Source organism: Mytilus galloprovincialis, chromosome 4 (assembly GCF_965363235.1).
Source record: "Mytilus galloprovincialis chromosome 4, xbMytGall1.hap1.1, whole genome shotgun sequence".
NCBI classification, from domain to species: domain Eukaryota; kingdom Metazoa; phylum Mollusca; class Bivalvia; order Mytilida; family Mytilidae; genus Mytilus; species Mytilus galloprovincialis.
In genome coordinates, this window is record NC_134841.1 from 79,328,147 (window position 1) to 79,343,637 (window position 15,491).

The 15,491-nt window shown below is 33.5% G+C and overlaps 2 protein-coding genes across 2 annotated transcripts in view; one reads left to right on the plus strand and one right to left on the minus strand.

Annotated features, from left to right (window-relative positions):
• Window positions 1–1,303, plus strand: part of LOC143073060 (uncharacterized) — a 47,694-nt gene extending 46,391 nt beyond the window's left edge. Inside the window, exon 24 of the mRNA XM_076248302.1 lies at window positions 1,009–1,303. Coding sequence (XP_076104417.1) covers window positions 1,009–1,085 — 77 coding nt within the window. The 3' untranslated portion in view covers window positions 1,086–1,303. The remainder of the gene's footprint in view (window positions 1–1,008) is intronic.
• Window positions 1,304–2,771: 1,468 nt separating this feature from the next.
• Window positions 2,772–6,629, minus strand: LOC143070773 (uncharacterized). The gene is made up of 2 exons (XM_076244927.1): window positions 6,579–6,629; window positions 2,772–4,941 (listed from the first exon to the last, which is right to left on the minus strand). The coding sequence occupies exon 2, from the start codon at window positions 4,916–4,918 to the stop codon at window positions 3,596–3,598; it is 1,323 nt and encodes a 440-aa protein (XP_076101042.1). The 5' UTR covers window positions 4,919–4,941; window positions 6,579–6,629; the 3' UTR covers window positions 2,772–3,595.
• Between the last annotated feature and the right edge of the window lie 8,862 nt (window positions 6,630–15,491).

Below are 15,491 nucleotides of genomic sequence, written 5' to 3' on the forward strand. Positions count from 1 at the left end.
CATGAATCTGCCTATAGACTATTCAGAACAAAGTTGAAATGAGAGTTTTTAAGGAGAATGTTTCTTTTTTATAGTAAGATTTAACCGTTCTTACATTGTATACTAGTAACCAAGCAATAGAAAACTAAACTTTAAGGATCATCGGGGTATCCATCCATCACACATAATCGGTACATGCACAGCAAAAACACACAAAAAACAACGGAAAAGCGTTCGTTTTGCTGTTCATCATCTCAAAGTCAAAGCGAGGTCTTTAACACGGAGTTAAAACGAAATCTCACCTCTGCGAGTTTAAGACGGGACCTCACATCAGCTTGAGCGGAATACTTTGCAAAATGATTTGTATAGACTTTGTGAGATGTAGCACCATCAAATAGGGCCCGGTTGAAAAATGAACAACTTGGAAAGAAGTACATGTATGCATTTAAAACAAAATAGTTCCTACGCATAGGTGAAATTGTAAAACTATGAATACTACATTTTAGTACTTTTAGGTATCAGACGAAAGGTGAAGAACAAATGTCCTTGTAAACCACATGTTGCGTGATAAATTTAGATTATATATCTTCATGTTCTCAACCTTTTCGATGTAAAATGGGTATAGTCACCGGGGATATCAATTTACTAGTTCTGCTCACAGTACTTCTTTTTATGCCCCTCTATTTATCTTAAGTCCCACCTACGATAGTAGAGGGGCATTATGTTTTCTGGTCTGTGCGTCCGTTCGTTCGTCCGTCCATCCGTCCGTCCGTCCATTCGTTGGTTCGTTCGTCCGTCTGTCTCGCTTCAGGTTAAAGTTTTTGGTCGAGGTAGGTTTTGATGAAGTTGAAGTCCAATCAACTTGAAACTTAGTATACACACACATGTTCCTGATGATATGGTCTTTCTAATTTTAATGCCAAATTAGAGGTTTTACCCCAATTTCACGGTCCACTGAAGAAAGAAATGATATTGCGAGTTTGGCATGTGTACTATGGACACATTCTTGTTATTTTTTTTCATTTTCAGACTTTGTACCAGAGGGTCTTATGGATGAAAACTACAGCTTTAATGGAACAGAAATACACAGCAAAACACGAAGATAAATTAAGATGTTTAAAAAAGGGCTCACCAATATCGTCAGGCTTACAACCAATTACCTTTTGCAGCTCATGAAGACATATATTTCGTTCTCAGGTTCCACGAATTGAAAATATCTGAAAAACTGTTGTTATTTTTTGCTCAGTATTAATATGATCATAAAGCTTTTGCAAATACAAGTTTTGGTTTTGTAAAATATGGAATTTAAAATTTAAAAAAAATAGTGTTTTGTTTTCATGTCTTTGTTCTTTCAACTCTGCATGTTGACTTCAATGCGCATGGAATTTTAATTTTAATTTGATGTTTATTATTTAGTAGCACACTATGGGTATTACACTAATATAAACTTGTCACAACTGTTGCTTATATAATTTTATAACAATTCGAACTGAAACAAAATGCGATTATTCAAGCCATTATTAACTGATTTTTTCTTTCGTATGTTGTGCTGCTACATCACTGTTCCCAATTTTACCCTACCACATTCTTTGTGTGACTGTCTAAAGTCAGGAGCCATAGGTCAATTGTCGTTGTTTGCAGGCGGTCATTTTGTGACCTATAGGTGATACAAATTTAAATCAAGTTTGGATAACATGCAGTCGAATGTCAGTTGAAATACAACAACACATATTCATTTTATGTTACCAAAAGTTTAAACATAGATCTATAATGTATTCATCCTTTGTGCAAACTTTCAGTTGATATAAAAAAGAAGATGTGGTATGATTGCCAATGAGACAACTGTCCACAAGAGACCAAAATGACACAGACATTAACAACTATAGGTCACCGTACGGCCTTCAACAATGAGCAAAGCTCATACCGCATAGTCAGATATGAGTACGTTTAACCAAAACCTCAGAGTACTACGGAACCATAATAGAACTATTGATAAGAGACTCATAATTGTGTACTCTGCTTGCTTCGATTTCATCTTGTAATTATTTGTTTCTTATAAATTGTATATTTGAAGCACTCTAATTAATTGCAACAAAACTAAAATAAAAAAAAAACTTTGAATACACATACAACCATCATAGTTAACGTTTGAGCTTAAACGATATCCCTTTTAAAATGATAACGAAATAGTCAAATAGTAAGAAAACTAAATCCTGTTCATTGTAAAAAGGAAGACCGCAAGGGGACATAGTAAAAATCATAAGACTGATGAATACAGACAACACAATAACCAAACCGACAAGAGTCGAAAAGACAAACAATAATAGTAATAAAATATACAGAAACAAAAAGAACGGGCTTAACGCATATGCTTCAGAGGAGACAACAGTTCCTATTATCGAATATTAAGTCGCACTACCTTTCGCTAAGCTAAGCCGCATATGAGTGTAAAACTGCATGGATTTGTTAATTCAAGATCTGTAATTTACTTCAAACTTTTGTGGACTTTGAGACGATTTAAAGCTAGAGATATTGCATAGATATTTCATAGAAAGGTGACTGATTTGCCCGTTATATACCTCTTGATTATTTTTTCGTTAGTTCGTTTTCTTACTTGTTATTGGTTCAATATATCCTCGTGTATCACAAAACATCATGGATAACTAGTTCTATAGTATATTGCCTTCGTTCGTCTTCTTATTTGAAACTCTTTTGATGTCTTTTGTTATCTCCACATGATAACATTTGTACAGTGATCTTCTTTTCCATTGCTGAACAGATAACAACAATAATTCTCGGATCTAGAAAACTTGTAAATGAAAACAATTATTCTGCGTTTTCTTCCAAAAAGCAAACAGTACTGATATAATAATTTTTGATCACACTAACTAAACTACCTTAGATATGTATTGATAGCCTCTGGTTTCTGTCTTACCAGAAATGTTTATCGCATTCACGCAAAAAAAAAACCTGCTTACACTCGAAAAAACTCAAATCAATTCAATCGGGAGAAAAACACAATAGCAACCGGACAGTTTACCTACAGTGACTACGCTTTTAACTGAAACGCAATATAGATTTACAGAATTAATTATTTATAGTTGTAATATTGAAGTCTTTGGAGATTAATTCATATATAGTGCACCATTAAACATGTTTAAATTATGAATGAGACATCGATCCATGTCGATAGTGCCTACGATATGTCTAACACTCACTAACTCAGGGACGGACCCAGGATTTTTAAAAGGGGGCGCGTTATTCCATTAAAAGGAAGGTTTTTTTTACGATTTGATGCTAAAATGACATACTTCCCAACCCAAGCGAGAGAAAAAAATCTTACTCAGACAAACTAAAGCATACCCCCTTTTGACGTCAATGGTAAATCTGCTCCCTTATCAAATTAATTTAATAGAAACAAAGGCTGTAATAGAGGAACCTTATTTTTCACTTGCTTTCACTTGTAGGTCGTCAATTGTAATCTCTTGCTCAATGTTCAACATTTAAAAAGTATAGATGATATTAAGATACTGTATTATAATTTAGTTACTTTATCTTTATAAGAACTGAAAAATGAATCCTTTCAATGGTAAACCATATCCCTATATCAAGTCAATCAGTTACATATTTTTGCGATTTTTCGTCGAATCAAATACTTGATCACTGATGGTTGAATATATGTACTTCCATCATCAAATTCATTCCAAGTTTGTACATTTTGCCATGATGTATAGAATAATTTTCGCCATCTCGACATTGCTTTGAAATGTATATTCGAAGGTAGAGCATATTTTGGGAACAACTCGATTACTCCTGATCCGGGTTCCAGGAAAAATACATGTGACATACCGGCTCCATGCATTCCAATAAGAATGTTAGTTTTTGAAATTAGATTTAGTTGTGCCTTCAAATTTAATTTGTCCATTTGCCTACCATGAATATTATGATCTGGAAAAAAGCGTCTAGCATTTTCTAGAAGTTCGAATTCATTTTTGATTTTTCTTTTGATTTTACCACTTGGGTTTCGCGGATGAGCAACGTAGTTGTGTCTCCATATAAAAAGGATATTAAGATGATTACAATTTTTAGTCAAAGTTTCAGTAAATCCATGTTTTTGTAGAAAGAAGTTTCTGAATGATTCCGCCATTGGCAAGCTTTTTGATTTATGATCATTTAATGGGCTATTATTTCCCGCCAAACCCAAAATTAAGTAACGGTATAAGGTTGGTTGTCTGATAAAAGATGCTCTGGTAACTTTTCCGAATAGAGTTGACCACGTTAAATCTAGATCAGAATACGGGTGACCATCAAGGAACAAAACATTAATTTGGCAATTAATTAGTTTTCTAAAGACATAAGCGACCAAAAATACATTGTACCATTCCGTCATTGCGTGGTATAAGTTGGCATATTCGATTCGGTGGACGGCGATCGTCAAAGTATTTTCAGTTTCGTTAAACATCAACATCCCATCCTGTCTTGCAACTACCTGCATCCACAGACGAGTCATGTTGTTAAGAAACACAGAGTGTTCATTCGTCACTTCTTTAAAATTTTCGAAATCACATTTAATCCTAAAGTAACCTGGTTTAGGCCGAAGCTCTTCTTCGTCTGCGATTTGACCTATGACATTGGTTAAATCTTCTCCTCCTTTTTTACTTTTTGCTTTAGTAGGATTTATTACAACATTTTTCAACATAACGAAAGCATAAGGATAAATCTGAATATTTTCACATTTCTGTAAAATGACAGACGGTGAATAAATGATATCCGTTGAAACGCTTGTATTGGGACAAATTTGAAATTCAGGTTTGTTCAATCCGTAAACTTCTTTATTTGTATGTGGGTTCAGGTTACTGACTGTCCATGTCAACCAAATAATGTTTACCATCACAGACATAAAACATAATATGCGAATCCATAGTCTGTATCTCCGCATGTTCTTTCATTCTAAAGAAATACCTGAAACCAATGGTTGGGGAAAATAGTATATGTAGTATATACGATAATGGTAGTTTTGTGATACTGAGGAAAGAATATACATTGTAAAATAAAAAAAATGCTTATAAAACTTCAAAATATTTAAAAAAAATTTCAGTGGACACTGAATCATTCAGTACTACCTTGATGTAATTTCATAAAATAGTCCTATATCTTATCAGTACTTATATATTGGCTTGGCACTTTGGTCATGCTTTCTCAAAGGGATTTTGACGTCTTTTCGCTTTAATCAATTGGAGGTATACTATTTGATATATCAGTTTTGAAAATGTTTCTCAATTTATTTATTTTTTAGCTCAAATACAATTAAGGCCTACGCCGTACGGTTACATATTAATGTTCACAGCCCTGTTTTTTTTTATATTTAGTTGGTAATCATACTAGTAGTTATCCTAATTTATATTCAATGTATTATGATATTCACAGCAAAATAAACCAGAAGTTAACTTATCCCAATCGTACGTGAAGAGTAAATACACACACTTCATGGGTATTTTCAAATGGAGTTCAGGAAAGTGAAATGTGTGCTGTTGTTTGTTTGTCTTTTTCATTTTTAGCCATGGCGTTGTCAGTTTGTTTTAGATTTATGAGTTTGACTGTCCCTTTGGTATCTTTCGTTTCTCTTTTGTTAAATGTCAAGAGTTAAAGAAAAAAATGTGTAAATATCATCGCGGTTTAGATAAACCATAGACTAAGTAACTTGCATATACCCACCAAACAAGCAGAGTAAGCATGCTTTTATGGTTGAGGAAGCGCACTTATAACATATTTGGAGTCAACAATGAACTAGTTTGTGTTTATGTCAGTTTGATGGGAACTACTAGCAGTGGTAGGTCAATGATAATTGGTGCAGTTGTACATGTATATATTTGCATTAACACATCTGTTGGCCAGCTCCCTCAATTATGGTCTATTGACTTTGATAATTTTGCACAGTTAATGACAGTTTTAAGGAAACCACTTCCTATAAGTTAAATCAATATATAATTGGTATGCAGTTGTTTTGGGACTTGCCTGTCTGACCTATACTCGGATTGTATATGATCATGCATATTAAGTCAAGGTGTGTTGACTATGAATATTTGTATTATAAAAAATATACATGTTGAAATAGTAAGCATTGGCATTATTTTTTTCAAAATTATTCAAAAAAGGCGAGATATATTTCTATGTCAACATATTATCTTTAATTGTTTTGTGTATGTATGTTGAGAAAAATAGTGCATATATTTCCTACTTCATTATAATTCTGCGATAATAGTATCAAGAAACATTTTCCCGTTTAACTCAAAAAACAGGAAAGAAGAAAGGCTCCTTATTGAGATTTTTTCAATTTTTTGTAGCGATTACAAATGACTGGTTTTGGTTACTTCCGACAAACATCAACGTAAAAAAGAAGATATCAAAATCATCTATAGCTTAAACATATCAATCGCTCATAAGAAAATTAAAAGGTGCAAAATTCATGAAAATAACGTAACTTTCATAGATTAATTTTCGCAATCTTTGTTCACAAAAGAAAAAAAACCTAACAAATATGAATGTATGAATAAATAAATTAATATTTCCATATATAAAGAGAAGAAATGACAACATACCTGATGAATGGTTTGTATGTGCTACAAGGACATTGTAGTATCATCTAGTTCATATATATATATTATCAATTTGTCGATGTGGTGTAATCACATGAGGATATATACCTTATTTAATATTCAAAATTCCAATGATATCTATTACTGTATCTATTATGATCTATCATCACCATCAACTCATCTTCCCATTTACAATAAGCTCGATCGTGACAACGTGTAGCATGGATCATTTATTCATGTTTGTTTTATTCTAACTAAAGCTTTTAAAGAAATTAAGTCTGAAATTACTGATGTCGTAAGCAATATCAATCAAAAAGTTCGGTATTATTTAGAAGCAGTCCCCATCCTCCAAATGAAATAAGTTCACTTTGACAAATGTTATATCATGAAGACCAATCTAATTGAAAACCGATCTTTCATCGCTCCCGTTTTCTGATATGTCGCGTGGGAGATCTAACGAAACCCGCTTTGAGGTCACATGTGAGTGACCTCGTAGGTGTGTCTTTTTCGACCAATGAAATTGAGTCTTCCACGATGTTGAAAGTTTATCGTAAGGTAAAGGGATGTAACTCATTTTATATACGACGAAATCGTCAGTCAAAATAATTCATAAACTTTTTTGATTGGCTTATTAATAGGTCGTCAATTCATTTGCATATGATCATTATTAATTCGTAACTTCTAGTTCACTCACATGTGACCTCAAAGCGGGTTTCGTTAGATCTCCCACGCGACATATCAGAAAACGGGAGCGATGAGAGATCGGTTTTTAATTAGATTGCATGAAGACCCAAGTGATATCAAGGAATATAGAACACCAACACTTTCATATACTAATATTTCAATTCAAGTTTAAAAACACTCATCCTAATCACATGCAGACGAAATCAAAATTACTTTTTTTGGAATTATTTCGAACTAGGTACATAAAGAAAGGAAGACAAAAGGCGAAAGGTACCAGAAGGGGAAGAAAAATGACGAAGCCTACATAATAATACATAAAAGACTAAAAAACTAAGAACACGAACATTTACATAAATGGTTGTCCAAATTAATAACATTACAAGGAACACACGAAACAAGATCAAATTACATATAAATAGTCTGTTATCCGTTCGGTATTTGATAAGATTGGGGAAACCTACCTAGAATTCTCCAAACTTGACATTTTTACATTCATTCGTTGGTACTTGTTTAACAATTACTATTGATGTGTGGTAAGTGATCATTGTTTCATCGTATAAATCTAAAACAATACTGCTCCATTTGTAACATCCGTCGTGTTGGTCGGTCAATCATAGCAAAATAGTGACATATGTAGTTCAAGATCATCAAACATGAAACTACAATAACATTGGTCGGGAAAACAAAAGCAAAATTTAATCAATACGAAACGACAGTGATATAGGTAATTTATACTTTACGACATAATTTTTAGTCTATACGACACTAAAATTAAAGCGGAAGATCTGAATAATTATACGCGGCATTAAGAACACATGACACTACAGTGACAGTTGCTGGAACACTTCAGTGAAAAAAGACATGTAATACAAAACACGACACTACAGCAACAACGGAAAATTTTGAATAGCAGACACGACACCACAGTGAAAACGAAAGATCCGGAATACAAAACACTGCGTAAAGAACACACGACACTACAGCGACAACGGAAGATCTACAATACATAACACGACATTAAGAAAACACAATTCTACAGTGACAACGGAAGATCTAGAATAGAAAACACTGCATTAAGAACACACGACACTTCAGTGACAACAGTAGATCTTTAATACATAACACGGCTTTAAGAACAAACAACACTTCAGTGACATCAGTAGATCTGGAATAGAAAACACTGCGTTAAGAACACACGACACTACAGTGACATGGGTAGATCTGGAATAGAAAACACTGCGTTAAGAACACACGACACTACAGTGACATTGGTAGATCTACAATACACAGGGGCGGATGCAGGAATTTTCGAAAGGGGGGTGCTAACCCAGGGCACCCAGGGCAAAGGGGGGGTGCAAAACATATGTCCCGATACAAATGCATTGATCGGCAAAAATAAAGGGGGGTGCGCACCCCCGGAACCCCCCCCCCCCCCCCTGGATCCGCCACTGATACATAACACGTCATTAAGAACACACGACACTACAGTGACATTGGTATATCTAGAATACATAACACGGCATTAAGAACACACGACTCTTCAGTGACAACGGAAGATCAGGAATTCAAAACACAGTGTTAAGAACACACGACACTACAGTGACAACGGAATATCTAGAACACAAAACACAGCATTAAGAAAACACAATACTACAGTGAAAACACTGCGTTAAGAACACACGACACTAGTGACAACGGAAGATCTAAAATACAAAACACGAGATTAAGAAAACACAATACTACAGTGAAAACAGAGGATCAGGAATACAAAACACTGCGTTAAGAACACACGACACTAGTGACAACGGAATATCTAAAATACTAAACACGACATTAAGAAAACACAACACTAAAGTGAAGACGGAAGATCAGGAATACAAAACACAGCGTTAAAAACACACGACACTACAGTGACAGTTGTAGATCTGGAATACAAAACACGACATTAAGAACACACAACACTACAGTGACACGATAGATCTAGAATACATTTTAACACGACATTAAGAACACACAACACTACATTGACAACGGTAGATCTTGAATACATAACACGGCTTTAAGGATGTACTTAGGTGAGGTTTTGGAATTTGTGTCAAATGTTTGGACTCCTTGGTGTTTTTCCATACAACACAATGTAAAATATTTTTCCCCATAACACCCATTTATTTTTTCATATAAGACTTAATAGCTCATGAAAGGTCATTTACCAAAATTTTAGAAGATTCTTGATTTTCTTTCTTCTGTTTTGAGTCCCAAATAATACCAATGCAAATATAAGGTAGAAGTCCGAGTCTTTTCCCGCCATATTTTAAATCTCAAATATCTCGAAAAGGAGGTCCATGACCTATCAATATTTTTAGCTTATCTTTATCCTTAATTGATTCTCTACCAGCTTATAGTATCAATTTTAATTTCTTAATTTCTTAATTTTTATCTAACCTCACCTTAGTACATCCTTAAGAACAAACTACACTCCAGTGACATCAGTAGATCTGTGATATAAAACACGACATGAAAAACACACGACACAGTTACTATAGGGACAACGATAGATTAAGAACACACGACACTACAGTGAAAACAGTAAATCTAGAATACAAAAGAGATATTAAGGACACACTACAGCGACAGCGTAAGATCTGGAATAACAATACACGATTTTAAGAACAATCGACACTATAGGGACAGCGTGTATACTACATGCACATGGCATTAAGAACACACGACACTACAGTGAACTCGGTAGATCTAGAGTTCAACAACACGACATTAAGAATTCACGGTACACTACCGTGACAGCGCTCCGCAGGTTATTCAGTGTGTATTGCGGTCTTGGTGTTATATCGACATTAACAGAAAAAAATAATAATACAGCTATTCCATAAAAAAATCTATATTCATGACAGCACATGCCTCTCTTGTCAACGCCATCACAACGTGACAATGCAATGGAAAACGAACGGAAAATCGGCTTCTAATTTAATTTCATTGTTTTTGCATAGAAATGAGAACTCATAAGAATTGAATGCTTCTGCTTGTAATTTAAGGTACTAAGTATATATAGGGGGTCTATATAGTTGCAAAAGCGCTGATCGTGTGACCATTCTTCGTATGAATTGCTTCCGAAAATTAGATCTATGCTACGGTAAACGCGTTTATAATCCAATAAAAAAAAAAAGAAGCCTTCAATTCTCATTTAAAAAATGCGTACCTTCAGTGAATATCAAACTATTAAAAGTATAAATATATCGGATAGTCCATCGACTATCGGTGCCATTGCTATTGAACATATTAAGATTGCAAGGTAAACACATCGTCAATGTTGTTACAAATGAAATATAAATATGTTCATGCATTGTAAATTTGTTTCTTGGGAATTCGGCATTTTAAGCAATAAAATGACTGTTGTTATCGATAATATTTTCTTTACCATTTATTCATAATGGCCCAAAGTGGCATTACAGTGTATTGATTTGGTATAATAATAACTCTCCAATTGTTTCGTATAGGTAGTTTCTCGTCGATAAGTATTGTCAGGACATTTGTGTAACCAGATATTGTATTAATATAACTAGAAACATTGTATTATATGTCTCTAGTGTAACCCATTGAAATGTTTACTAAATTAATAATGTGGGATACACGTCAACCCAGCGAAGAAATATTATACCAAAAACATTTTTAAAAAAACGTTAGTAAAAAATGTTTTGTTAACATTGTTAAAATAATTTATTATTAATTTTCATTACTTCAAAATTGTACGGAGTGGAAAGTTCGCCTTCAGTCAGACAAGACGAGATAATAGATGCTGAAAACTGCATAAAAATGAATAAATCGCGCTCTATCAGTGGTTGCTGGTCTGGAACAACCGACGCCGACGGTATAATAAAAAAAGAGGCTGATTAATTTTTCTTCTTCTGTAGGTCAAGAAAACCATACAGGGCCGTAGCTGCCGTTATGCACTTTAGGCACGTGCCTACACATAATTTTTTTCACAAATATTTTTTTTAATAAACAAAATAATAAACAACGTTATCTGTAGATGAAAGCCAGTGAAGTTGTCAAAACTCTTAAATTATCGAATGTCATGTGTACACTAGTCTCTCGTCCTTAGTGTATGGAATATTGGATAGAATTATATGTTTTTACGATTATAGAAACTGTAAACTATAATTTTGGTTCAGATCATTTCACTTCTATCAACAAAAACTTGAATGAACCTCAACTAAGAGACATGAGTTTTTTAATTAGTTGTTAATTTTGAACTAGCTTTTCACTAGGTCTTCACCCGACTTGCCAATGTTGGTCGTCCGTTTGGCTGTGCAGGATGTATAAATACGCAGTCACGTCTGGTCAGAATCATCAATGGGGACATTAAATCCGATGCCTAGTCGTAGAGAGAATGCAAGTCTTTGAGGAGTTCGTATTTGGTCTACTGAAAAGGCAAAATTTCTGCTTCTATCCAATAATCCCTCATTTTCCAATGCATGGCATTTTTAAATTTCCATACCTTCGTCCTGGACGACACCTATTACAGGACCTAGCTCCATGTTGTATTTATTGTAACTTTGTTTTTTTGTTCTGAACTTGCATAAATATTTGACACTGGATGTTTAAAAATCAATCAATAAAATGGCTTTCAGTAATTTTGAGTACTCTCAGATCTGCGTGTAATGGGCACAATTGTTCAAATCCCTAAGCAAATAGGTTTTTTAATGAAGGATCGTCAATGTGTACTATTAATTTAGTTAAACGTATATATCAATCAGAACGGAATAGATATGATAACACCAAACAGGGATACACTGATCTACGCTGGGCAATGCATATTGTAATTATTTTTTTATATTTCCGATTGTACTGCATTATTGTGCTTTTAACTGACCCTTTGGTATCTTTCGTCACAGGCACTTGTCTCAGAAAAAAAATTCCTATATACCTTATTATAACAATATTAAGGTATATAGGAAATTTTTTTCTGAGACAAGTGCCTGTGTCTTTCGTCCCTCTTTTAATTCACCAGTCAGATGTTATGGTACATTTTTCATAATTCTTCGAACCTTTCATCATGTATATTATAATTATCATGATTAAATAACCAGAAAATTTAATATTTTTGTATATAAAATTTTGCAGCTAAAACGCTAAAAACCGTTTTTCGTCAAGGGCCCCCAGACCCCTGCCGATTGGTGCCTACAAATGACTGATTATCTAGCTACGCCCCTGCCATCAACATTTCGAGGATTACTTTCCGGCGCATGTCTGAGTGAGGTTGCTTTACAGTTAATAGTACATTTTTCTTTTATGTATAAACTGTACAAATGTTTTGTATATATTTTGTTTCCTATTTAGATAAAAACAAAAGGCACATCTAGTTCTGTTGAAAGAATGTTATAAAGAGGACTGAATGAGTAAGTGCATCCTTAAAGTTGTCTGTGGAGGTTTGGTTGGAAATTTAAGGTGGTAATTTATTCCAATCTCTGATTGTTTGGCTAAAAAATGAGAATTTTAAACTGGCTTTGTTACATTAAAGTTGTCTATATGTTTGTTGATGAGTAGATCTTGTTTTAAACCAGAGACATATATTGTATTATATGTCTCTGTTTAAACTGACTTTTTATGAATATATCTTTTAATGGTTTAGCAATTTCATTGTTTGTGACTTTGTGGAACATTTGAAGTAGGGATTTTTTAACATGCGTTCTTTCTTGTAAGGTTTGACAGTTTAGATTATGTAGCATTTCAGATACATTGCTGGTAATGTGATATTTGAGCAGTATCATAATTTCGGTCTTACTATTGTGTCACTGATGAGTTTGGCGTATATACAAAATTTAGTTCTGGTATCTATGATGAGTTTATTGACAAGCGCTTTCCTTTTCTAATTTTTGTTATTTTTTAGATTTGAATTTGGTCTGATAAATGTTAAGAATGGATTTGCTTTTGTTGCTGATTGTTGTATATGTTTGTTCCATTTGAGATCTGAAGAAAATGTAATGACTTTGGTATTTTGCCGTTTGCACTTGTTTTAGGATATGGTCATGACTTCGGTATTTTGCCGTTTGTACTTGTTCTAGGATATGGTCATGCTTGTTATTATGAAAGTATACACAGCTACTTTTGCATAGGTACTATTTCTGTACTAAAAATTTGTAGTACTGGAAATCTACTTTTAATATTCAGTACTATTTTGTTACTCTAAAATTATTGTAATATTTAGGTACCTGTATTTTACAGTACTTTATTTGTACTTGAAATTTAGGTACTACAGATTTTGGGTTACAACCGTTACATTTTCAGCATTTTGAAAGTTTTTCTATTCCAAATCTCTTAAACTATACATGATTTTCAAACAAGGAATATTGTATTATTTCTGTACCAAAATATTTAGCACAAATCAAGTAAATGTACTGTAAAATACAAGTACCTAAATATTACAATAGTTTTAAAGTAAAGAAATAGTACTAAATATTAAAAGTAAATTTCTAGTACTGCATTTTTGTAGTACAGAAATAGTACCTATGCAAAAGTAGCTGTGTATACATGTATATATATTTTTCTTTTTCGGGTGGAATGTCATGAGCCAGTCTTTCTTTCGTTTTATTGGTAGGTAATAGGCCCGTAGATAATGCTGCCGTCTGCAAAGAGTCTTTCTAGTATTTGGTTGTGCTTAAGGTAGTCTGGTAAGTCGTTTATATAAATAAGAAAGAGTATTTGTTCTATAAGAGTGCTGATGTTAAATGGAATTATTACAGAAATTGTGTTTTCGAGGACTGTTGGAGTTCTGTTGGATATGAATCATTTAATCCATTGAGTTGCCTGATTTGAAACGCCGTAGTGTTTTAATTTGTGTGGCACTTTATCAAATGTTTTGGCAAAATCCATGATTACTAGATAAGTTCGTATGATTTTATCGTTGTTCTCAGCTAGTTGGTGTATAAGAGAGTATTACTTTTGATTCACATGATCTTTATTCTCCAAGCCCATGTTGTAATTCATATAGTATTTTATGTAGGTAAGTGAAATTGATCTGTAATTACTAGGACGATGCTCGTCTCTTTTTTAAATACTGGTGTAACCTTAGCACGGTTCCAGTCTGATGGTACTTTGACTGTTTCTAGAGATTTGCTGAATATAATTATATAAGTTTAGGAGGTTATTTCAAAGTTTTCATTCAGTATTTTGCGAGCAATAGCATCTGGTTCTGTAACTTTCTTGTGTTTTTTTTTTTTTAAAGTTTACATACTCCTTCTCAACTGGTTTTTATTTGTTCCATTCAAGGGCCTGAACTAGGTTCTTTCGTTTGTATTTCTGTATTTGTTTCTGATGAAAGTTGTAAGTACTTGTGCCAAGTTATTATAAGCAGTCGTTGGTGTAATGCTGAGTCTGATTAGTGTAATGACCTTATTAGTGTAATGACGAGTAAGGTTTGTTTGGTTATAAGAAATGTTTCTCTTAGTTTATGTGACCAATATAATAGTTATCACTTGCCAGATGTTTGGATTTGTTTTCCTGCATGCAGTATTAAGAGAAATACTTGTGTTTTCTAATGATTCCCCCTTTATCTGAAGGTGATCTATAGTATAGTACACACCTAAGTGTAGTGCTTTATTGTTGGGGGATGTTATTTTTGCCAAGATTATTTTGCAGTCTGTGTCAAATTTATATACTTGTGATGAGATGTATTAATTTGAGACTACTAGTAGCACTCTCCAATATAAATCTTTTATATTTCTGGATTTTTTTTATAATTCAAAGTTTACTCATTGACAATCATTTAATATACATTAAATAAAGTAGACCTATTGCTCAAGTTATGGTTTCTGAGAAACAAATTTCAACTTGACCAGTAAAACTTAACCTTGATCACTGATCCATGAAATAAGGTCAAGGTCAGGTGAACACTCTCTGATGGATATGTAGACTTTGCAAGGATCCCATGTACCAAATATAGTTATCATATAACTAATTATAAGTGAGTTTTCACATGACAAAAACAATAATTCTCAAGCAGTCGTTGAACCATGAAAATGAGGTCAAGGGCAATGAACATATGACAGACTGAAACTTTGTAACATAAGGCATCCACATTAAGGTATGAAGCATCCAGGTCTTTTACCTATTGAAAAATAAATATTTGTACAAATAGTTTATGCCGTCACTGCTGGATTGTAGTCTCATGTCTGGCAACTAAAAAGATAGAGCAATTTGCTAATGCAAAACCGAAAA